Raw genomic sequence first — 19,011 nt, 5'->3', positions numbered from 1 at the left:
ATGGCAGCTATTGGTCAGTAGTTTTTAGTAAGCAAATAGCTGTGTATCTGAAGCATACAGATGTTGAATGTCTCGGTAATGTCGTTTGGCGCGCTGTACAGTGACTTGAGGAGTGCTGTGGCTGTAGAAGCCCCATATCCTCGGAGTTACTAGGTCCCTTTCTTGACATAAATGACATCTCCCTGAGCGTATTCACTTATCCAAACCTGACCTCACTGTTCTGCTATGGCCGTATTACACAACTGGATGGAAATCATTTAATATAATGTGATATTGTTATGGTGCTCTGTAGTGCCATCTAATGGAAATAAAGCACTGTCATTCCCTTGTCAAAAATGAAAGACATCCACCTGTCACTATCCAGGCTAATAATTATAGGTGAATATGTGTTTAAAAAAATTGTATGAGCATCTTGCAAATCTAAACATGAATACTAATAAATCATATACAGAAGTACCTACTGCTTTTCTTAATTTTCTTAAATTCTTTCCCTCATACAGGCTCTTGATGGAAATGTATATGATCACCTTAAGGATTATTTAATGGCATTCAGCCGGACTGAACTAGAGTCATGCCAAGCTGTACAAAACACATTCCAGTTTTTACTGGAGACTTCCAGCAGGGTAAGTTTTAACTGAATGAACCTTTGTAACTGAATACTTACAGCATATATAAGCTCCCAGGCTTAAGATTTGCTTCCAAAATAATGACAAAACTGAAGGGTTATTATTTTTGGTTACTCCTGAGTGGTATTAAGTTAAAAGAAATGAGACAGTTTTCTTGGGGAGAATTTTTCCTATTGCCACCCAGATTGCATTCTCTTGAGTGCATTTAAACAGTACAAGATCTTTAGACAACAGCGATCAAGAGATGCTCAGTTATACTCACTCTGCATGTTTGGAAAGAGAAATTGCAGCTGAGAGTTCTGCACTGTGTAATCTGGAACCACATTAGTCATCCATCACAGTAAAGCCCTGGGAAGCTGTTTGGATCATTTGTTAATAATTGACTGTCAACTTAAAAACCAAAATATTACGGTGTTTTCTCCCTTGAATTAAGAATGGCAAATACAGAAAACAGATTAGAGTCTTGTCATAGACGTGGTTTGTTTGCTTTGTCGAGCAGCCAGAATCAGAAATACGTGATAGCTTCCAGGATAATTTTGATACTTAAATAATTCATCTGACGGGCTAAAAAAAAAAAAATAATTGCCATTGAGCTCAAACGAGCTGCTTTGGTGCAGTCATAATATTCCTTTATACATTTACCTTAACCACCCTCACAGAAACAGAGCTCATTTATGCAGGGACTTAGGTAGAAAAAGCATATTTAACACGTTCCTTACTCACCTACAAGCACGCTAACTCGCACCTTATTAGATATAAAGTGAGTGGATTAAAAATTGGCTTCATGCTAGCTTGTCTTTGAATTTACTTGGCAGCAAATGTAAAGATAATGCAAATACCATTTTATCTTCTGTTGGAAAAGGACTTTCAGTAATTTACCTTGGTGTATATCATTCAGGTTGGCTTAAAATATCTTCCCCACAAATGCTGGGTTTGAATCTTTCAACTAAATATGCTTATATAAGATGTCTTCATATTCATAATCAATTTCTCAATATTGCCTTAAATCGTTTGTGTTCAGAATACTTGGAGTGCTGCCTGGCTGGGACTTTGAGCTAACTAAACTGTCGTTTCCAAACAGCTCATTTGCCTAGGAATACCTTCGTCGTATGTTTGTGTGCACTGAGCTTGTGATAGCTTGTGTTAGCAAGCCTCTGTGTGGCCAGAAGCCTGCAGGTCTGGCTTATTTTACACAGTAACAACGCCATGCTGTATGTTTGAGGAAAATAGTTCTGTTTCTGCTTTACTAAGTTAGTACAATGCCTGGAGAATGAAAAAAATGTAAATACAGCTGTCAGGTCTGAACAGGATTTTTACAACTGGTTTATAGCTCATCGGCACCAATTTTATTCTCTCCTTGCAGTTCAAAAATTCAGAAAAGAAAAATTTGTATTACAATACTACTGAAAACGTGTGTCTTGCTCTGAAATACTAACACATTAATTGGTGGTTTATTCCATGGACAGGGGCTTTGCTCATCCTTTCTTTTGAACTTTCAGCATTTACTGTAGGTCCATGTTGCAGGAATCAGTCAACTCAAAAAGAAAAGGTGAATCCAGAGTAGAAACCCTATATCAAAAGCTATGCATGTGTTTCAGAGGTAGCTTGAGTGTTAAACGTGTAACAAATTTGTTAGCAATTCAGTAATCTGGGATAAAAACCAGTCTGCCATCAAAGCAAAGATTTAAAATATTTATTGGGGATTTTTTAATCCCTCACCTGTTCTTTGTTAAAGTACAAGATCACAAGCTTGCCAAGCTATGTTTAGAAAAGACATTTAGATCACTGGTAGGAATGCTTTCGTTTTTCCATCTGAACTGTATTTCTGTTTACAGGATGGAATTAAATTGTATTTCCTTTAGAATGAGACAAGTTGCTTCCCAGAAGTGCCTGCTTACCTCTTGAATGTCAGAGAGCCAGAGGTGGCTGCTTTGGATGGGCAGGACTGTGTTGTATTCAGCTGCTTAGGAGATTGTCAGTCACCTAATGCTAATGCAGATGGAGGGAAACGTCTCAAAAACAACTTTTCTGTATAAAATGAAGGTTTCTCCCGGTTTATTGTAGCATCATTTGTTGCAGCTTTGGAGGTTTTATTACTGCTAGGTTGAGGTGACCCATGTCATGCCTCTGGCACGTCAAGGAAGTATTACCCTCTGACACTGAGCATATGAAAAAGCCATTTAACTTCCTTTTCACTTGAACAGCCTTATTCAAGACTTGTACTTCTTGCACTTCTCTTATGGAAAAAATCTGATTTTCTTTGGAACATTTTCTGAAATTCCATTTGCTGTTTGGAGTTACATTTCTGTGATGTTTCTGGTAAGAAGCTTCACCAACCAGGACAAATAATTTCATTTATGCGCGTCTCTGACTATCCTTCTTTCTGCATATGGTATATATTTAACATTTGATTTCAAGTCTATTTTAACATGTCAATTGACATTGACTTCATAAAGAAACTGTGTGAGAACGTTGACTTCATTTCTGAATAACTGGAAATCCATCTGGAAAAGTTGCTGCTTAATCCTGAGACTACTGTGCTGCTTAGGAGTCTTTTTATTTTCTTTCTAACAATTGGCAAATATATTGTGCAAAATGCTCCTGGGTATTAGTTTAGTGGACTTGCACACTCTTCCAAGTCTCATGTTGTGATAATAGTTGTTCTCATTTATAACTAAGTATTGTTGCTTTGAGGGAAAATTTCTTAATGAGTGTTGTTGTAAAGATGGTTTCTCTTTGAAGAACTGAGTTGCTTTTGAGTTAGAGGTCTACAGTGAAAGCTTATTGCATTAAAATAACTGTATAGGTTTTCACGTCCTCAGTAACTACGCTTTGGGGTTTTTCCTAGTTGAAGTTGGTTTAAAATAGTTACATATATTTGACATGGCACGGAGTTGTGCGCTACGCTTGGTGTTCACATACATCTAGAGAACCACGTGAAGGCTGGAGCTGTTTAACATAAATGATCTTGATGCCATGGTCAGTGCTGAGCATCATCTGAAGCTGCAGATGATTCCTTCTTTAGTATGTTCTGATTTTCTATTTATGGGAGTTCCTGATATAGACTCCCTGTATGCCTTCTCTGTATGTTTTCTACGCATTTGAATGTGTTTACATACAACTGCTCAAATTGGCGCAGTAATTATGTACTTTACTGTTTTAAATGAGTGCCTTATTGGCCCTGGAGGACTATTTACTTTCTTTAACTGAAGATTAATTTTTTACAGTTCAGTATTCCGTTAACACAAGCATCAACATTTTGATGCGTTAGAGAACATGTTGTGTTTACCATTGTGCATACAGTGTATTCAGAATTCTTGGTCATACACAAAGCTGCTGCTATTTCTGGATAAATACCATCTTTATTATACACTTCTGTACATTTAAACCCTCAGTTTGGTAGTAGATTTTTATAATTTCATGCTGCTATTTACACATTTTCATCAATTGAAGCAGTGAATATTCTCTAGTTATTCAGCCAGTGATACTATTTTTTCATATTGCAATCACTGAGTTTTTCTTTGTAAATATGTGTAAATTGTGACATAAGAGATTTGTTTAGGGATATGTGTCATGCTATCTGAAATGTATCATTAAACAAATTTAGTAGCTGAAGTAGTTTTGGTTTAGCAAAATGCAAGCTTTGAGAGTTTTCTCTGAAAGCCATTTAATAAAAAGAGATGAATTTTGTAACTGATTTTGTCTGCATTATTCCAAATAGTCTTTTCAGCTCCTGCAACTAGTAATTTGTGTAAAAAATAAGACGTTTCAGCTTAAGAAAGAATTGTGCACAAGAAATTATCCGCAAGAGGAGAGGAAAATATTTATGGTAGTGACACCACATACTGTATACTTGGTAGTTGGCTTTCCCCCCCCACTTTTGAATTTGTGGTATTTTTTGTAGGTTAATGGCAGGTATATTTTAGGTCTTTGTCACCCAGCGTGTGTCCTGCCAGTCACTTCTCAATAACTGTGGATAGTACTGTCCAGAATCAGGTCCTGTATTTCCTTTTGTTGCGTTCAAGGTTCTGCTGCAGGTTTGGTCTCTGTTTGAAACACTGTACTAATTTTACTATAGAACATGTTTTCAAGTTTACAAAATAACGAATCTAAATGCCATTTTTTATTTTCTCAGGTGGTGCGGGATTACAATCTACAGCTGTTTTTACAGGAGAACTCTGTGTTTCACAAACCACAGCCTTTCCAGTTCCAACCAAGTGACAGTGACACTGTAAGAATCCTGCTGAATTCCTTGAATTATTTGTTCTTGCTCTATTTTAAAGAATGTTGTTATAAATGGGTAAGATAATAGTGCTCACAGGTATCCCAGTCTGGTTTAACCTCATTCTGTATTTTTGGAAAAGAAAGGGCAAGTGGCCTGATTCCACCAGCTCGCTTGCAGTAGGTGGGTAATCATAACAAAAGCATCAAACAGGCTCGACATCATCCACAGAGGAGCAGAATCTTTTTTTGCTTCCAGATTGTGACTAGCAGTCCTGTGTTTCTCTGCTTTCAGCGTAATTCTTACTACATTTTGTTAGCTTTTTATCATGCTGGTGAGGATCTCATAAAATTCACTAATACTGGGTTACATGTGTGATGCTATGTCAAATAAAGTGTCTGTGTACCTTTAAATTGCTCAAGGAATACCTATAGATACATATAAGAAATTATTGATTTAGAAAGAATACTGTTAAAACATTGCATTCCAAAATAATCTCAGAAAATATTATTTTGGTGTATGTGTTGCTTCCAAAGCAAGTATTAATGACATTAAAATTGAGTAAATCATAGTATGTAAATAAATTTCCAAACAGCACTTTAGGAAAAGTGGATTGTTGATGTCCCACCGACTTTACTAATGCTATTTTAAGAAATAAGTTTAAAATAAGTCTAGATCTTTAAAAAAGTTAACCTTGTGCAGCTTTTTATTACTTGAATTCATTAGTAAACTGACTTGGACGGAGATGTCTTGATCTCCAATTCAGGTGATTAAATTCAAGAACCCTGTTAATAGATACGGAAGAGTGATTTTTCCAGACATACCGACACCTATAACACAGTTTCCTTTGTCTTTCCATTTTAACAAACTGTGACTTTTATTTTTCTTCCAGCTCCTTTGTATAGAGTCAGTTATTTCCGTAAAGTTTTGGGTTGTTCTTAATACAGTGAGCAGAATCTTTCTAACTGTCTTTACCCTGCCTTTCTAACCTTTGCTGCTGTCTGTTTTCATCCTTGTGCAATCTCTGCATCTAGAGTTTTAATGCAGTTCAGCTGGTGGATATTGAGCCCTCACCTGTCAGTGCTATGAGAATGACTATAGCAGAGGTAGTATTTACAATCAGACTTTGGTGTTTGTGACCTTATTAGTATGCATGTGGCTCGGGATGCTGAATTTACACTTGTGTAGAGGTGGCAACAGAATGCATCATATATATATATAAAAATATATATATGTAAAAAGAAAAAAAAGCTTTTTCCACAATAAGACTTAAGTTAAAGAAGGAAAAAGCAATTTAACTGTGTTATTTGTGGGGATCAGCTTCACACTTATCTTTTGCACTTGTACAGTGTTTGTAATTGATATTCTAATCTTTTGGGGGCATGAATTAAAATTTCACAGCTCAAGATAGTGATGTGTATAATTGGTTACTTCTCTAATGTGAATGGGGAAGCTTGTATAACAACTGGAGGCTATTAGTATGCACTGATGAAATGCACTCCTATTACTAATTTAATTTTATTCTTTTTCCAGAGGGCTATCCCCATGTAAAAAAGAACTGTAATTCACTCTTATTAAACTCCACAACATTAAAAATTACATGATTCTTTGACATGGCACTTGTGTGGTCTGACAGTGTACACGTGCGCTGCTTGTACTGCTCAACTTCAGGAGCTTTTTAGGAGGCAATGAATGGGTCGTTCATGTCTAAAGCTGTCTCAGTACCTCAGGTGCAGTGACTTCTTTACTTGGCTAACCCACTTGGGCTGTAGAATTACTGCATTTCTTCATTGCACTGCATTTTTTGAGCTTCTAGTTGCTTATGCTGTAACCAGTTTTCACAAAAATAAATAAATTATGCAGGCTTCTTTATGATCCATACAGATATGCTCAGCTAACAGGATCCTGCCTTGTCAATTGGAGGTTACACATTGACCATTTTTAAGTGATAAGTACAAGAGAATGAGGGCTTTTGCTCAGGCTTTTAAATTTGTCAGAAATTGTATGTTTTCTAATTAATTGAACAACATTTAATTGAAGAAAAAATATCAAGCATTCTTTTGCCACATATTCTCTTTGTAGGTGATCTGCAGAGACTATCAGTTGGCTTTTGTGGGTTATGCATGATAATTTTCACACTGAAGACTAACACTGAAAGAAATATAAGCGGAGTGATTAATACATCTAATCAAATGTTTAATATTAACCTTTTCCAAGAACAAATTATGGCCTCCCTTCAAACTAAACACCTGATCCACTGTGACTGGGGTGAAAGATTGGAGCATTACTGGAATGAAATTTTGAGTACTGTAGGCAAGAAGAATGTCATAAACAACATGGATGTGGAACTCACCTACATGGAAAACACTGAATGCTTTTGTAAATTCTAGTTTTACACGATCCATCTCAAAATTTTGTTTTATGAGGGGAGAGCTGTTGCCAAAGAGTAACGCAGAATGGATTGCCATGCAATCCTCGAGTCAGGTACAAAGCCCACAGCTCCATTTACTTTCAAAATACTCTCAACGTGCACAGTCAGAGCCTCCAAAAGAGTCTGTTCCTAAGAAAGGTAGGTATGAAATGGTTTTCTATAAATTCTCAGGATTTTTGTTTTCCCAACATCACACTAACATTGGCTGAAATGTAGACTCTTGAGTGTCCACAAAGGAGAAGGCCACTACAAAGTATTTTGCATCTATCAGCTGTTTTCCATTATGTAATAAATTGTTTCGAGCTTGGACTTTGTACATTTGTTCATGTTACTAAATTACTCAGATTCTTTCAGTGTCTTGGTTAATTTCGACTGACATAAATTCATATTTTTTAAAAAAAGTTCTTAAATTTTTTTAAAACAAACCATTTTCCCTTAAGGAAACAGTAAGAAATCATTGATAGATTCCCAACCAGCTTTAATCCTTTTAATAAATCAATTCACAAAACGGATTGGGCCTTTACGGGTAGCAGAATGGGAAAAATAAGAGTCTTTTGAAATACCTTTAGCCTCACAAGAAAAACCAGTCAGCATATGCTGACCTCACACAGAGGCTGCTGCTATATTCAGTGTAGTGATAGTTTAATCATCAAACATCCTCCCACGAGACAAATGGTATTTATTAAGTCCGTAGAAATCTATTGCGTTGAAAACATACTGTCCCCATGCTTCACAGATAAGCCCTAGCAATAAGAACAGGACGAAATATAAAGGAAATTAGCCAGCTTTTCTCTGTTTCCTGTTTGGAAAAGATTCTTTTTCTTTGAATCGCGTGTTATCATGTGAGAAAATGAGCCAGACAACAAAACGCATGTCCATAGTGCGGGAGGATAATGGCAACAAAAAGCTGACACTAAACTTCTGATGTCTTTTTCCTGTTTTTTATCTACGTGTTGCCTGTGACTATAGTTTCCCCTGTACATTACTGATGCTGTTGTTTTGTTTGAGCACGCAAGTAAAAAATGTAGCCAAATCTAATTGTATGACAGCTTATCGACATGAAAAAAATACATTTTTCTCACTGTAATTTGCAGAAAAACAACATCTCAGTAAGATCGGTGGGAGGTTTTGCAGGGTCACCCCTTGTTACTTGGATATACAAGTTTTATGGATAGATTGTGAGAATTTCACTTCATTATCATACGCAGAAGAGTGTCTTGAATTTCTGAGCAGCTTATATTAAACTATATTATATAAGTTATGTAAGCTATACTTACAAAAGGACATCATTCTTGCTTGTGGCAAGGCATGTTTTCTCAGCTCAGCAAGTGCTCAGGGGTTTCAAAGTAAGTAGAAATTACTGTGTAAATAGGAATCAGGACTCAGTCAAGGTCTACTTTGTCAGACTACTTTTAGCAGGTTTCTGTGCATGCATACAGAGGCAGAGGTATTTACACATTTCAGCATTTATTATTGAATTTATTTAAATATTTAAAATATATTAAAAACTTATTTAGTATTAAATATGTTTAAATATTTTAAAATTCCTTTGTTTTCTAAATAACATAGTCTATTTTTACAATTATTGAATATAAATATTTTATGTTTGATCTAAATATTTAAATACAAAAAAGGTTCATGAAATATAAACTGCTAGTACAAAATAATCCCTCATGTAAGCTAGCCCAAACTAACAAGTTCAGAGAATGCACTACTTTGTATTTCGAGTAGCCTCTGCATTTAATACCAGAACAGAGTAAGGTGACTGTTTTTAACTATAACTTTTTTTAAGCTAAATGTAGAAAGAAGAAAGTTATTATTCAATTTTATCAGTGTCTAAAGTACTACAAATTACTGCTGAGGAGAAATACAGCCATTCAGGTAAAGAAATGCTCAGTAGATGCAAGTGGGAGCCTGGCAAAGCTGTACATTCCCTGTATAATTTGACATGTATTGTGCATGGCCAACATGACTAAAACCAATTTTACTTAATTCCCCCCTCCCCAGTCATGGGTAAAATAAGGTCTGAGATACAATACTCATATTTGAGGTTGATACTGAAGGGTTAGTTTGAAGAAAAGGGGAAGTCCACACCCTAGAGTTACTGGCTCTCTTACCTTGGGTTGAATGTTAACATCGTTTCTGATTTACTTTAAGTATAATGAGCTGAAATTAGCTCACTACCTAATTGATTTTATTTTAATTTGAAGAGCACACTGTTAGTATTCTTTTTTTTACAGTCGGGTAACACTGTTGAAGCAAAGCTCTGAATAATTTCTAACAGTGAGACTAGAGAGCAGAAGTCATACTTGAAAGAAGTGGCCACTTAAGAAATAGATCTTTGTTTATATTGCATTGAAAATATCTATGAAATCAATTTCTTTGTGTCAAAGTTGATTCAAAAGGTACTCTTTTTTCCTTTGGTTGCCTAATGAGAGCAATTTTTCTGTATTTCTAGTTATATTAGAATGCACTATAGATTTTTGCAAAAGTTGGATGTGAATGCAGCTACTGTGATAGCTGAGGCAAATGACAATAATTATGAGGGTGAGAATGTAAGTACACTTACGAAAATGTGCTGCACTCTAATCTTCTCACTGAAATTAATTTTGAAATTAAAAACCTTTAAAAATATATAGGATTAAAACAACAACAAAAAAAATATTTGTGGCTTTTAATCTCTGCTGTATAACAACAGTGCTTAATACAAAACCATAAGGCAGTAGGAACAACGAAGCTGTATTAATCACTGACATCTAACAAAACCCAGTACTTTTAAGATTCTAGTCTTTCCAAAAAAAACCCCAAACCCCAGAGCTGGGAAGAAACAGAGCTACAACCTTTACAGTAACCCTATCCTAACATGTTTGGCATCAGCTGCTACAACAGTCTGTGTGCATAGTATGTTTCAGAGGAGATTTCTAGCTACTGGTCAGTGATCCCCCCAAATAATTATTGAACCAGAATTAAAAATAAACAGCCCCCTAAAAACCAACTGGATAAATTATTTCATACGTATGGCTGTACTACTGTTCCTTTCATGGGTACTTTTAGTAAGGAGAGTTTCAGTTACACCAGATGTCAGACAATAGCTTCAGTATTTGTTGGGATTTAAATATTTTGCTATAGAAAATTTTGCTATTTGCTTTTAGTAAAAAACATGCAATCGTGGTGGGACTATATTTCAGCCCAGGTGATGTCAAGAAGTCCCAGGATCCCCTTTCTGTGTTCAGATATCCCAGAACCATCTTTCTTGTCATAAGTTTAGATGTAATTATTTTCTTTATTCTCTGCCTGATAGGATGTTCCTTATCCTTCTGCAGCCCCCAGCACTCACCACTGTGAGATGTTAATTTATTAGATTAAAAAGCAGAATGTGGTTATATAAAGCAGCAGTAGTAGGTTGGTTTGTTTTTAGCTTTATCATAACATATGTACAGAGGTTTACATAACCTATTAATAGTGGATGTAGGTCCTTTTTTATTCTTCTGAGTGGAAAAAAAAACCTATATGCAAATAATCTTTATTTTTAAACATGGGGGCTGTTCTGTTTGTAATGTTGAAAATTTACTGAAATGCAAGTCAGTCCTAGCTCACTCTCGGCTAAACTAATATTAAATTTGTTCTAGAATAATAGACTAAAATGAGCACCAAACTTGACTCACGATGTTCCTATAACTGCTGTGTTTAGCTGTGAATTGTGTGAAAAATGTCATGCATATTCCTCCCTCCTCCCTAGAAGTGTTGATCAGAAGGTTGAGCTTGCTTTTCAACATTGGCGTGGTAACCTCTTGTTTTCAGCTCTTTAGAAGAAATGGCTATGATTTTTAGGTGTGTTTTGTGTTGGTGATTTGCATGCAATAAATGTTACTGCTTTTTTCCTGTGTTGAAGTGAACATTTTTGGTCTTCAGCTACAAAAATAAGGAGCTTTTAGGCTCAAGGGCCAAATTCTTTTTTGCTCTTAAAACTGTACATGTGCCATCTGCATCCAGATATAACTGCATAAATAAGAGAATGCAAGCTGTCTGTTTGTCCCTGTCATAAGGCAACTTCTGCACCTGCAACAACATTTCAGACAAAAATGGAGAAGCGACATGTGTCTACAGACTAAATGCATTTGTTAATTTAAGAAACAGCATTGCTAGCCTCTAAGCTCTTTAGCTGGTTGGAGTCATCTAGTACTTTCAGTTGGTTTACTGATTGAATTTTTAGCACTAAACACTGCTTTTGCTGTAATCCAAACCCTTAGAGAACGGCAGAATGTCCATCTATGTTTAGCTCAGGTTTTTTGGCTCTTCCTTCATTCCTTGGCCATGGTAAGTGGTTTTGGTTTCCCTCTTTTTGGGAAGAGGTTAAATTGAGTCATTGGACATCTTGCCACCACCAAGTTCCAATCCTGAAAACACTTAAGCAAGCGCTTAATTTAGTAAATCAAGTTAGGACCAGATACTTCAGTTCCCCCACCTTCTTTCCTCCCATTTTGATTTTTATGTCTATAGCAGATAAATCTCTGTTTTAGCTCTTTCTTCATACCTATTTAAATGGCAGTTGGTTTTTCATTTCTTACTTGATGTACCCCACTAGCCTATCTTTACCTGAGGATACAGACTTCTCAGGTCATCCTTGAAGTCCTCCTGAAGTGTGTATTCTTCCATGCCAGTCAGCTTGCTACTGCTCCTTTGCTTCTAAGTTCCTTCACAAGCCTTCTTAAGCACCAGCAGCATGGTCTTTTACAGGTCAGGTGAAGTCCCTCCATGGCATACCAGCTCCATTTATTCAGGAAGCATTCCAGGTCCTGACGGGTTTGAAACCTTTCTCCTTGCACTGTCTTCTCAGCCAAGTATTCAGGCTGTGCATTTTCCACCACTTTCTCTGGTTTTGTCCAGCCTCGGAGTCCCTGTTTTCAGCTGCTTCCCTAGGAGACTAAATTTTGCCTCTAGGTCTTGTCTCCTGCTTTTGCCTGTATTTTTGGTATCCACACAGACCACAGCTCTAGGTTTCTCCCCAACTCTTTTTATTACCTCATTTTTACGTTGGTTTTTTTTAGACCTGTAAGCAAGGGTGAGGTCTGCTTGGATACAATACTGCTTTATGAATAACTAATATAACCACTCTGATCCAATAACAATTCATTTCTTTTTTAGTATGCCCTTAGGAGTAGCCACAAAGTTTGCATTCATTTTTCTGGTCAAGTGCTTTTGATAAATAGATTAAAAACCGAAAACACACTTGGGATAATGCAGAAGGTTATCAAGCAACTGAAAAGAAGTCTGTATTCCTTCTTAATGAAAATGAGATGCTGAATAGGAGCAAGACCAATGGGAACATTGAAAATTCATTATGAGATGTTTTGTAGGGGAGAGGCAATGTCAAATGATTCTGCTCAGATTTGCAGCTGTTAAGACTCAGCTGGAAGCTGTGGAAGAAGCTGTACAAAAATGCTTACTCCAATAAGCTGGGAAAAAAAACAGAGGTCAAATGTTATCTTAAGGACTGGATGTGCCTAAATAAATCAGTGTGTTTGTCCTCTTTACATTTTGCAATGACCTAGTGGAGTAGCTTAACGTAGGTAATTGAAGAGGTCGAACAGTAACAGAGAAACAAGATCGTATAAAGCCACCTCAATAAAAGCAGGCAAAAGCCAGCTTAATATTTAAAGTGAGGGGATAGGTGTAGAGAGCTGCACCTGTTCGTTCTTTGCTTGGGAGGCAGCTTTGCCTTCCTACCTGTTCATGCCAGAGCTAACCACGTGCTTATAGCTTACCTCCTCCTCTTCTTGGCTGCTCTATGTCTTGTCTAACAATTGCTTTTACTCTGAAAATACCATTAACACAGGTTTTGTGGCTCTGTCCCACTCCAGTGGGTGAACTTCATGGAAATGTTTATTTCTGGCTTTGAGCTAAAATACCTTGACATCTTATGCTGGATTGTAAAAGCCTCTTGGGTTTGGGGTTTTTTTTGGTCACTGTGAGAAGCCACAGGCATGCTACCTCCCCTCCGCCCCTCTTTTGTTGTCTATTAATGTATACCTTAAGGCATTCTCTAGGGACAAGTTGAAGCACTGCAAGCATCTTGGCTGAGTTACAGCTTCTTGAAATAGAGGCAGAACGTGGCCCAGGAGTCTCCTGAACCATTAGATATATTTCAGAGCCCTGTGGTGGGAATGTGTGTGTGTGTGTGTGTTTAGGGGTTGTCTTCCTTTCCCTCGTTTGCCACTACCATTGGAAATCATCTGTTTCACAACCCCTTGAATCCACTACCCCCAGCTCTCTTGTAATAAGAGGATGAATAAGAATAAAGGCCAGATTCAATTTTGATGAAAAGGAGCTTAGCTGAACAAAATAACAAGCTGAAGGAATTTTTGCCTCATTTTCAATTAAATCCTCTGATAGGGTGTTAGCATAAGTTAGTATTATTGCCTCTCCCATGAGGGCAGCGTAATCTAAAGGCTTAAAAATTGTGCTTTCAGTATCACTTCGGTTTGCTTCCTGGTATCTCTTCATTTTACTTTACAGTCTATACCAAATGCTGGTATTAAAATTGTCTTCCTTCCTTGACACAAATTGTACCACTTTGCCAGCTAAAATACCTGATAACACCATCTCTTCTTCTGCATCTGCTGAGGGCCTCTCACCTAACCTGAAAGTAATTCCTTGTCTTTCTGCTCTCTTGCTTACCCTTTTCCTGCTGCCTAACCTTGAATTTCTCTTTCCTAAACAACTTCTGCATACTTGTGGAATCTTCTCTAGTTTCAAACTACACTTGATGAAGAAAAATCCTGTCTTTTGAACCATAGAGTGAGAAATTCATGAAACAGTCATTTCTTTCACACATGCATACGCAATCTCTGTTTGTTTTGAGCAGCACTAAGCATACTCTCTCTTCTTGAATGATAATTTGTAAGAGGATTTTTTCAGTTGACCTCAAAGGTTGTGCAAGGTTATATCAGCCTGAAGAGGACTTGTGATAAAAAGGAATGCAGGGTGGCTCTGGGCTGCAGTGACTGTCTTGGGAGGGAGATGTGCATGAGTCAGCAAGTCCTCCAGGAAAAGGAGTTGTTCTTGAGGATCCCCTTCAGACTACTGATTAACTTAAATTGGAGAAACCACTGAAATGTCTGTTGTAAGAATCTCTTCTGTTGTGCCAGGAGCACATCCCGGGAAGGTGAGGTGAATATAATGTCTCCTCACAGCTAATTTTATTGAGGGAAGAGTATGAGACTGGCTCATAGAAAAAAATAAATCATAGAATCACAGAGTGGTTGAGGTTGGAAGGGACCTCTGGAGGTCATCTGGTCTAGAGCCAGTTGCCCAGGACCATGCCCAGACGACTTTTGAGTATGTCCAAGGGTGGAGACTCTACAAACCTCTCTGGGCAACCTGTGCCAGTGCTCGGTCACCCTCACAGTGAAAAAGTGTTTCCTGATGTTCAGAGGGACCCTCCTGTGTTTCGGTTTGTGCCCATGTCCTGGTCCTGGCACTGGGCACCGCTGAGAAGAGCCTGGCTCCATCATCTTCGTCACCCTCCCTTCAGGTATTGATACACATTGATGAGATCCCCCGGAGCCTTCTCTTCTCCGGGCTGAACCGTTCCAGCTCTCTCAGCCTTTCCTCACAGGAGAGATGCTTCAGTCTTCATGGCCCTTTGTTGAACTCTCTCCATGAATCTTTATTAATAGTTATCCTTATGCAGTATAGATGTGCTAAATGTGTACACAATACCCACAAATATAGACGGAATATCAGGAAGCCTGCTTTAGTGGAAAGGTGGAGACTGATTTACACCCTAAACACTGAGATGCATATGTAAATGAACTGGGTAGTGCACTAATGGAAATTATAGAAAGATTGGGAATGATTTCTGTAATTAAATTCTGGGAAGTGTGTTTTCAGAGTTTCAAGTGTGTTCTGTTCAGTCTGTAGACAGTAGAGAGCTATTTCATCTTGGTTTAGTTGGAATTTCTTGAGGGGGAGAATTTTTGTTGTTATTGACACAATAAAAGCAGGCATAAGATAAAACAATATCAAAAAATGTCACTTGAAATGTGAGTTGCTGTTTTGCAGACAATGTTTTTTGGACAGAAATTGCTGTGCTATTCTGAAATGCTTGATGGCATTATGATTTGATCACAAATTACAAAAAATGAGCCTAAATGGCCCATTGGATCACACTTAACCTTTCATCTTTGCTTCCTATGATGCATGTTCACTTTAGAAATTAGGTGACTTCCTTGGCTAGTTACCCTTTGTTTCTTTGATACGTTGTATGGGTGAAACAGTATTTCAGTTTTATTCATCATGAATGCCTTTCGTTGCAGTAGAACTGTGTTTGCTATTCACTGTCATGCTGATTTTCCTGAAACAGTTGAGTTGTGAATTCTTGTGAACTTTGATTTGCTTTCGTAGTTGGCTTTCCACAACATGGTACCATCACAAAGTTCATAAGGAAGAGAGTTGTTTTAATTGAACCTCTTGTTTTGTATGAAACAAGATCCCAGGCTGATAAATGTAATATAAAGTTATCCTGTAACTAAATATCATCATATCTACAGAATTAGCCCCGGGTCTATGTCATGACTCGTTTTCTTGTTTTCTGTTCCAGAGTCGACAACTGGAATCGGAAACTGGAACAACTGAAGAGCACAGCCTCAACAAGGAGGCTCGGAAATGGGCTACCCGGGTAGCCCGTGAGCACAAAAACATCATCCACAGTCAGCGGGTAGGTTAGGAAAACATTCGTTTACAGATTTTATTTGTTGCAGCTCCCCACTGCATGAAAGAGGAGCTGCTGCAAGCACTAGGGAATTAGTTTTGTCCTGTTATCTCTCTGGGCAACCTGCCATTTTCATCGTAGCCTTTCTCAATATGATACACTCAAACGGCTATGTTAGCAGCCTCTCAAACTTTTTGGTTCGTCAATACGTTTTGTTATTCCCATGCAAATCTGAAGTTACGGCTTCTACTTTACTGCCAATAACTTACAGACCTACCTCTATTCTGCACAGCATCCTTCTGTTCAAACTAAAGTTTCAAGGATTCTCCTACCTCCACTATATCATGTATATATTACCCATAGAAAAAAATATATTCAATTGGATATCAAAAGTCTTCTCAACACTAGGAAAATCCATGAGTAATGTGCACTTAAATCTAATGTGAAGACACAAAATTAAGACTGTATTGATAAATTTATTTCTACATATGTGGCTCAACATAGAAGAACCTAGGGCTGTATTTGGGTGTCCTAACTGAGGCTTCAGGTAGCTGTATTTTGGAATGCAGCTGAGACTGCCTAGGAGTGAGAATAAAATCAGCCAGTAGAAATGCATCCCTTGGGTCACCAGGTTCCCTAAACATCTGTATCAAGGCTCTCATGCTCTTGTTGAGAGAGAATGTTCGGACTCAAGCTACCTTCTTGTGCTAACTTCTGACTAAAAACATGTGTTTCACATGCTTAGCCATACTAAGCCTAACTTGCATAGACTAAATTCAGTTAATGAGTCTATACTACAATATCTGTAATATTCAATGAGCGGCTGTCCAGGAAGTGGGGGACCTGGCTTCTAGTTCCACTTTAGTCTTTAGAGATTTGAGCCATTCCTCAAACTACTCAGGAGAATGCACCTGATGCTCCTTCTACTCTTTCTCCAAAGACTATTTCACACAAAATGCATAAACAGTCACTGAACCAGGCACAGGCTTGCAGACAACTGGTGATGATTTGTGCAGTCACATGCTTTTGTTATTTTACATCTGTACAGCCAACAAACATGTACGTGAATCTGAGAAACTCCAACGTGTCTTCTGTGATTCAGCAAATTCTCCTCTGGACATAATGTTCCTGCAAATGCAGGAAACCTGTCTTGGCTTCCTCTACAGCAGGGCTGCCATTAGCAACTTCTCTCGCCATGTTTAAGATGCTCTTTTTCATCCTGATAGAAATGCAGAGCAACACACCCATTTTAAATACTTAATTATCAACATATAGATGAGTTGATTCATACCACAATATCATGTTTTTGTGAAGATATTGAAGCGTTCCCCTAAGTGGAATTTCCATGTGAAATACTGTGCTTTTAAATGGTGTTTTGCCTTGGTCATCATCTTTTTTTCCTGGAGTGGACTATTGTTGGTCAACCCAGCATCTAATCAAACAATAATTTCCCTCACTTGTCATAAATATTTACCTTGTAAATGGCTTGCTAGCATTTACTACATCTGTGGTGTTTTTTCTTATTTCTGACAGACACTTGAAGAGCTAGAATGCCATGGGCCTGTGATGTCTGAGCAAACCCGAGCAGAACTGGAGCAGAAAATAGATGAAGCCAGAGAGAGTATACGCAAGGCTGAGGTAAGAAGAAAATGATTTTGGCATGTTCAGCTTCTTACCACAGAAGGATTTACGTTAACAGCTATTTAATTTTGTTTGTGGAAATGTAAGCTTTTAGCATCAAAAATCAGGGAATTTCAAGATGTCATTTTTTCCCTTGATTTCATACTTCTCAAATCACTGGATCAACTTAATCATAAGACTCGAGATTAGAAGAGTAATATTAAAAAAACCTGATGAAGAGTGATTAAACTTGCTGCATTTTCCGCTATTGTGCAAAGGTCAAGAATCTCTGTATTTAGGGGCTTTGTCTTTAATAGAGAAAAAACAATCTCAAGTTTACTAGTTTCCTTCTGCCTGAAAAAATTAATACCAGAAAATGGTGATCATACCTCTGTCTTCACACATTCTGGCTTCTAGAAGGAACTGCCACACGCTGATGTGCCTTCTGTTCTAGTATTTTTTGATATACATGTTAATTTGTAATTTTGATGGGAAAACATTTGAAATAATCTTGGCATGTCTTTCAGCTTTTACTCTGAGGTACTTTTGAAAAGGTTACAGAGCTTTATGGGACCTGTTCTGGGTTAAGAAAGACTCAAGAAAAGATAAACTAGCTTCATACTTGACTGCCAGTGTTGGATTGGTAAAAGTTAACTGTTTTCATGGCCAGTGATTCAGAAAACATATTGCAAGCAACAGGAACTAATCTATTAGTTTTCGGCTGAGTGGGTTGCTTAATTAAAACTGTAGAGCAAACGTAATTGTTTCAGTTAAGTGCTTCTCATACTGCTAGATATTCAGAGTACCTGATGTAATTAGGAATGTGATTTACAGTTCAAGAGGTTAGAAAATGTAGAGTAAAAATATGCCTCCTACGGGTGTGATAAATGTTAGGGTCTCTTTTTACAAATCCAGAATATGCTCTCTTAACAGGAAGTGTTTTAAAATGCAATAGGCTTTTATTTTGAGTAAACTATTTCAGATAGACTTATACTCCAAAGTGCTTCAGTGTATATATAGTTAATAATTAAATATGCAAGGACAGAGAGCATGAGAATGAAAGATAAAAGCAGCAGCAGAAAGAAATAAAATCAGGATAAGAAGTTGCAGAGGAGGAGGTTCTCACATAAAGGTATTATAAAACTACAAATGAAATCAGTCTGGAACTTAAGTGTTTGCAAGGACCTGACTTAGGAAGGAGAAAGATTTTTCAGCACCTCCACGTTAGTAGAAAAACAGGACTTGAAAAGTGGAAAAAGAAAGATTACACAGGCTTTGTTTCTTTTTTGTGAAAGTCAGCTTTGATATACGTATTTTATAAAATAAAACAAAAAAAAAGTCCCCAAAACATGCAAAGAACTGTTAATTGGATTTACATTTGCAGCTGTTACTGAAGGCA

The 19,011-nt window shown here is 37.3% G+C and overlaps 1 protein-coding gene across 1 annotated transcript in view; it reads left to right on the top strand.

The window, feature by feature from the left end:
* FCHSD2 (FCH and double SH3 domains 2) overlaps positions 1-19,011 on the top strand; it is a 162,503-nt gene that overhangs the window by 120,746 nt on the left and 22,746 nt on the right. Inside the window, exons 9-12 of the mRNA XM_075050264.1 lie at positions 501-623; positions 4,762-4,857; positions 15,882-15,998; positions 17,526-17,630. Coding sequence (XP_074906365.1) covers positions 501-623; positions 4,762-4,857; positions 15,882-15,998; positions 17,526-17,630 — 441 coding nt within the window. The remainder of the gene's footprint in view (positions 1-500; positions 624-4,761; positions 4,858-15,881; positions 15,999-17,525; positions 17,631-19,011) is intronic.

This window comes from Buteo buteo, chromosome 18 (assembly GCF_964188355.1).
Source record: "Buteo buteo chromosome 18, bButBut1.hap1.1, whole genome shotgun sequence".
Classification (NCBI taxonomy): Eukaryota; Metazoa; Chordata; class Aves; order Accipitriformes; family Accipitridae; genus Buteo; species Buteo buteo.
Note: the sequence above shows the minus strand (reverse complement) of the source record. Positions and strands in the feature narration are given on the sequence as shown.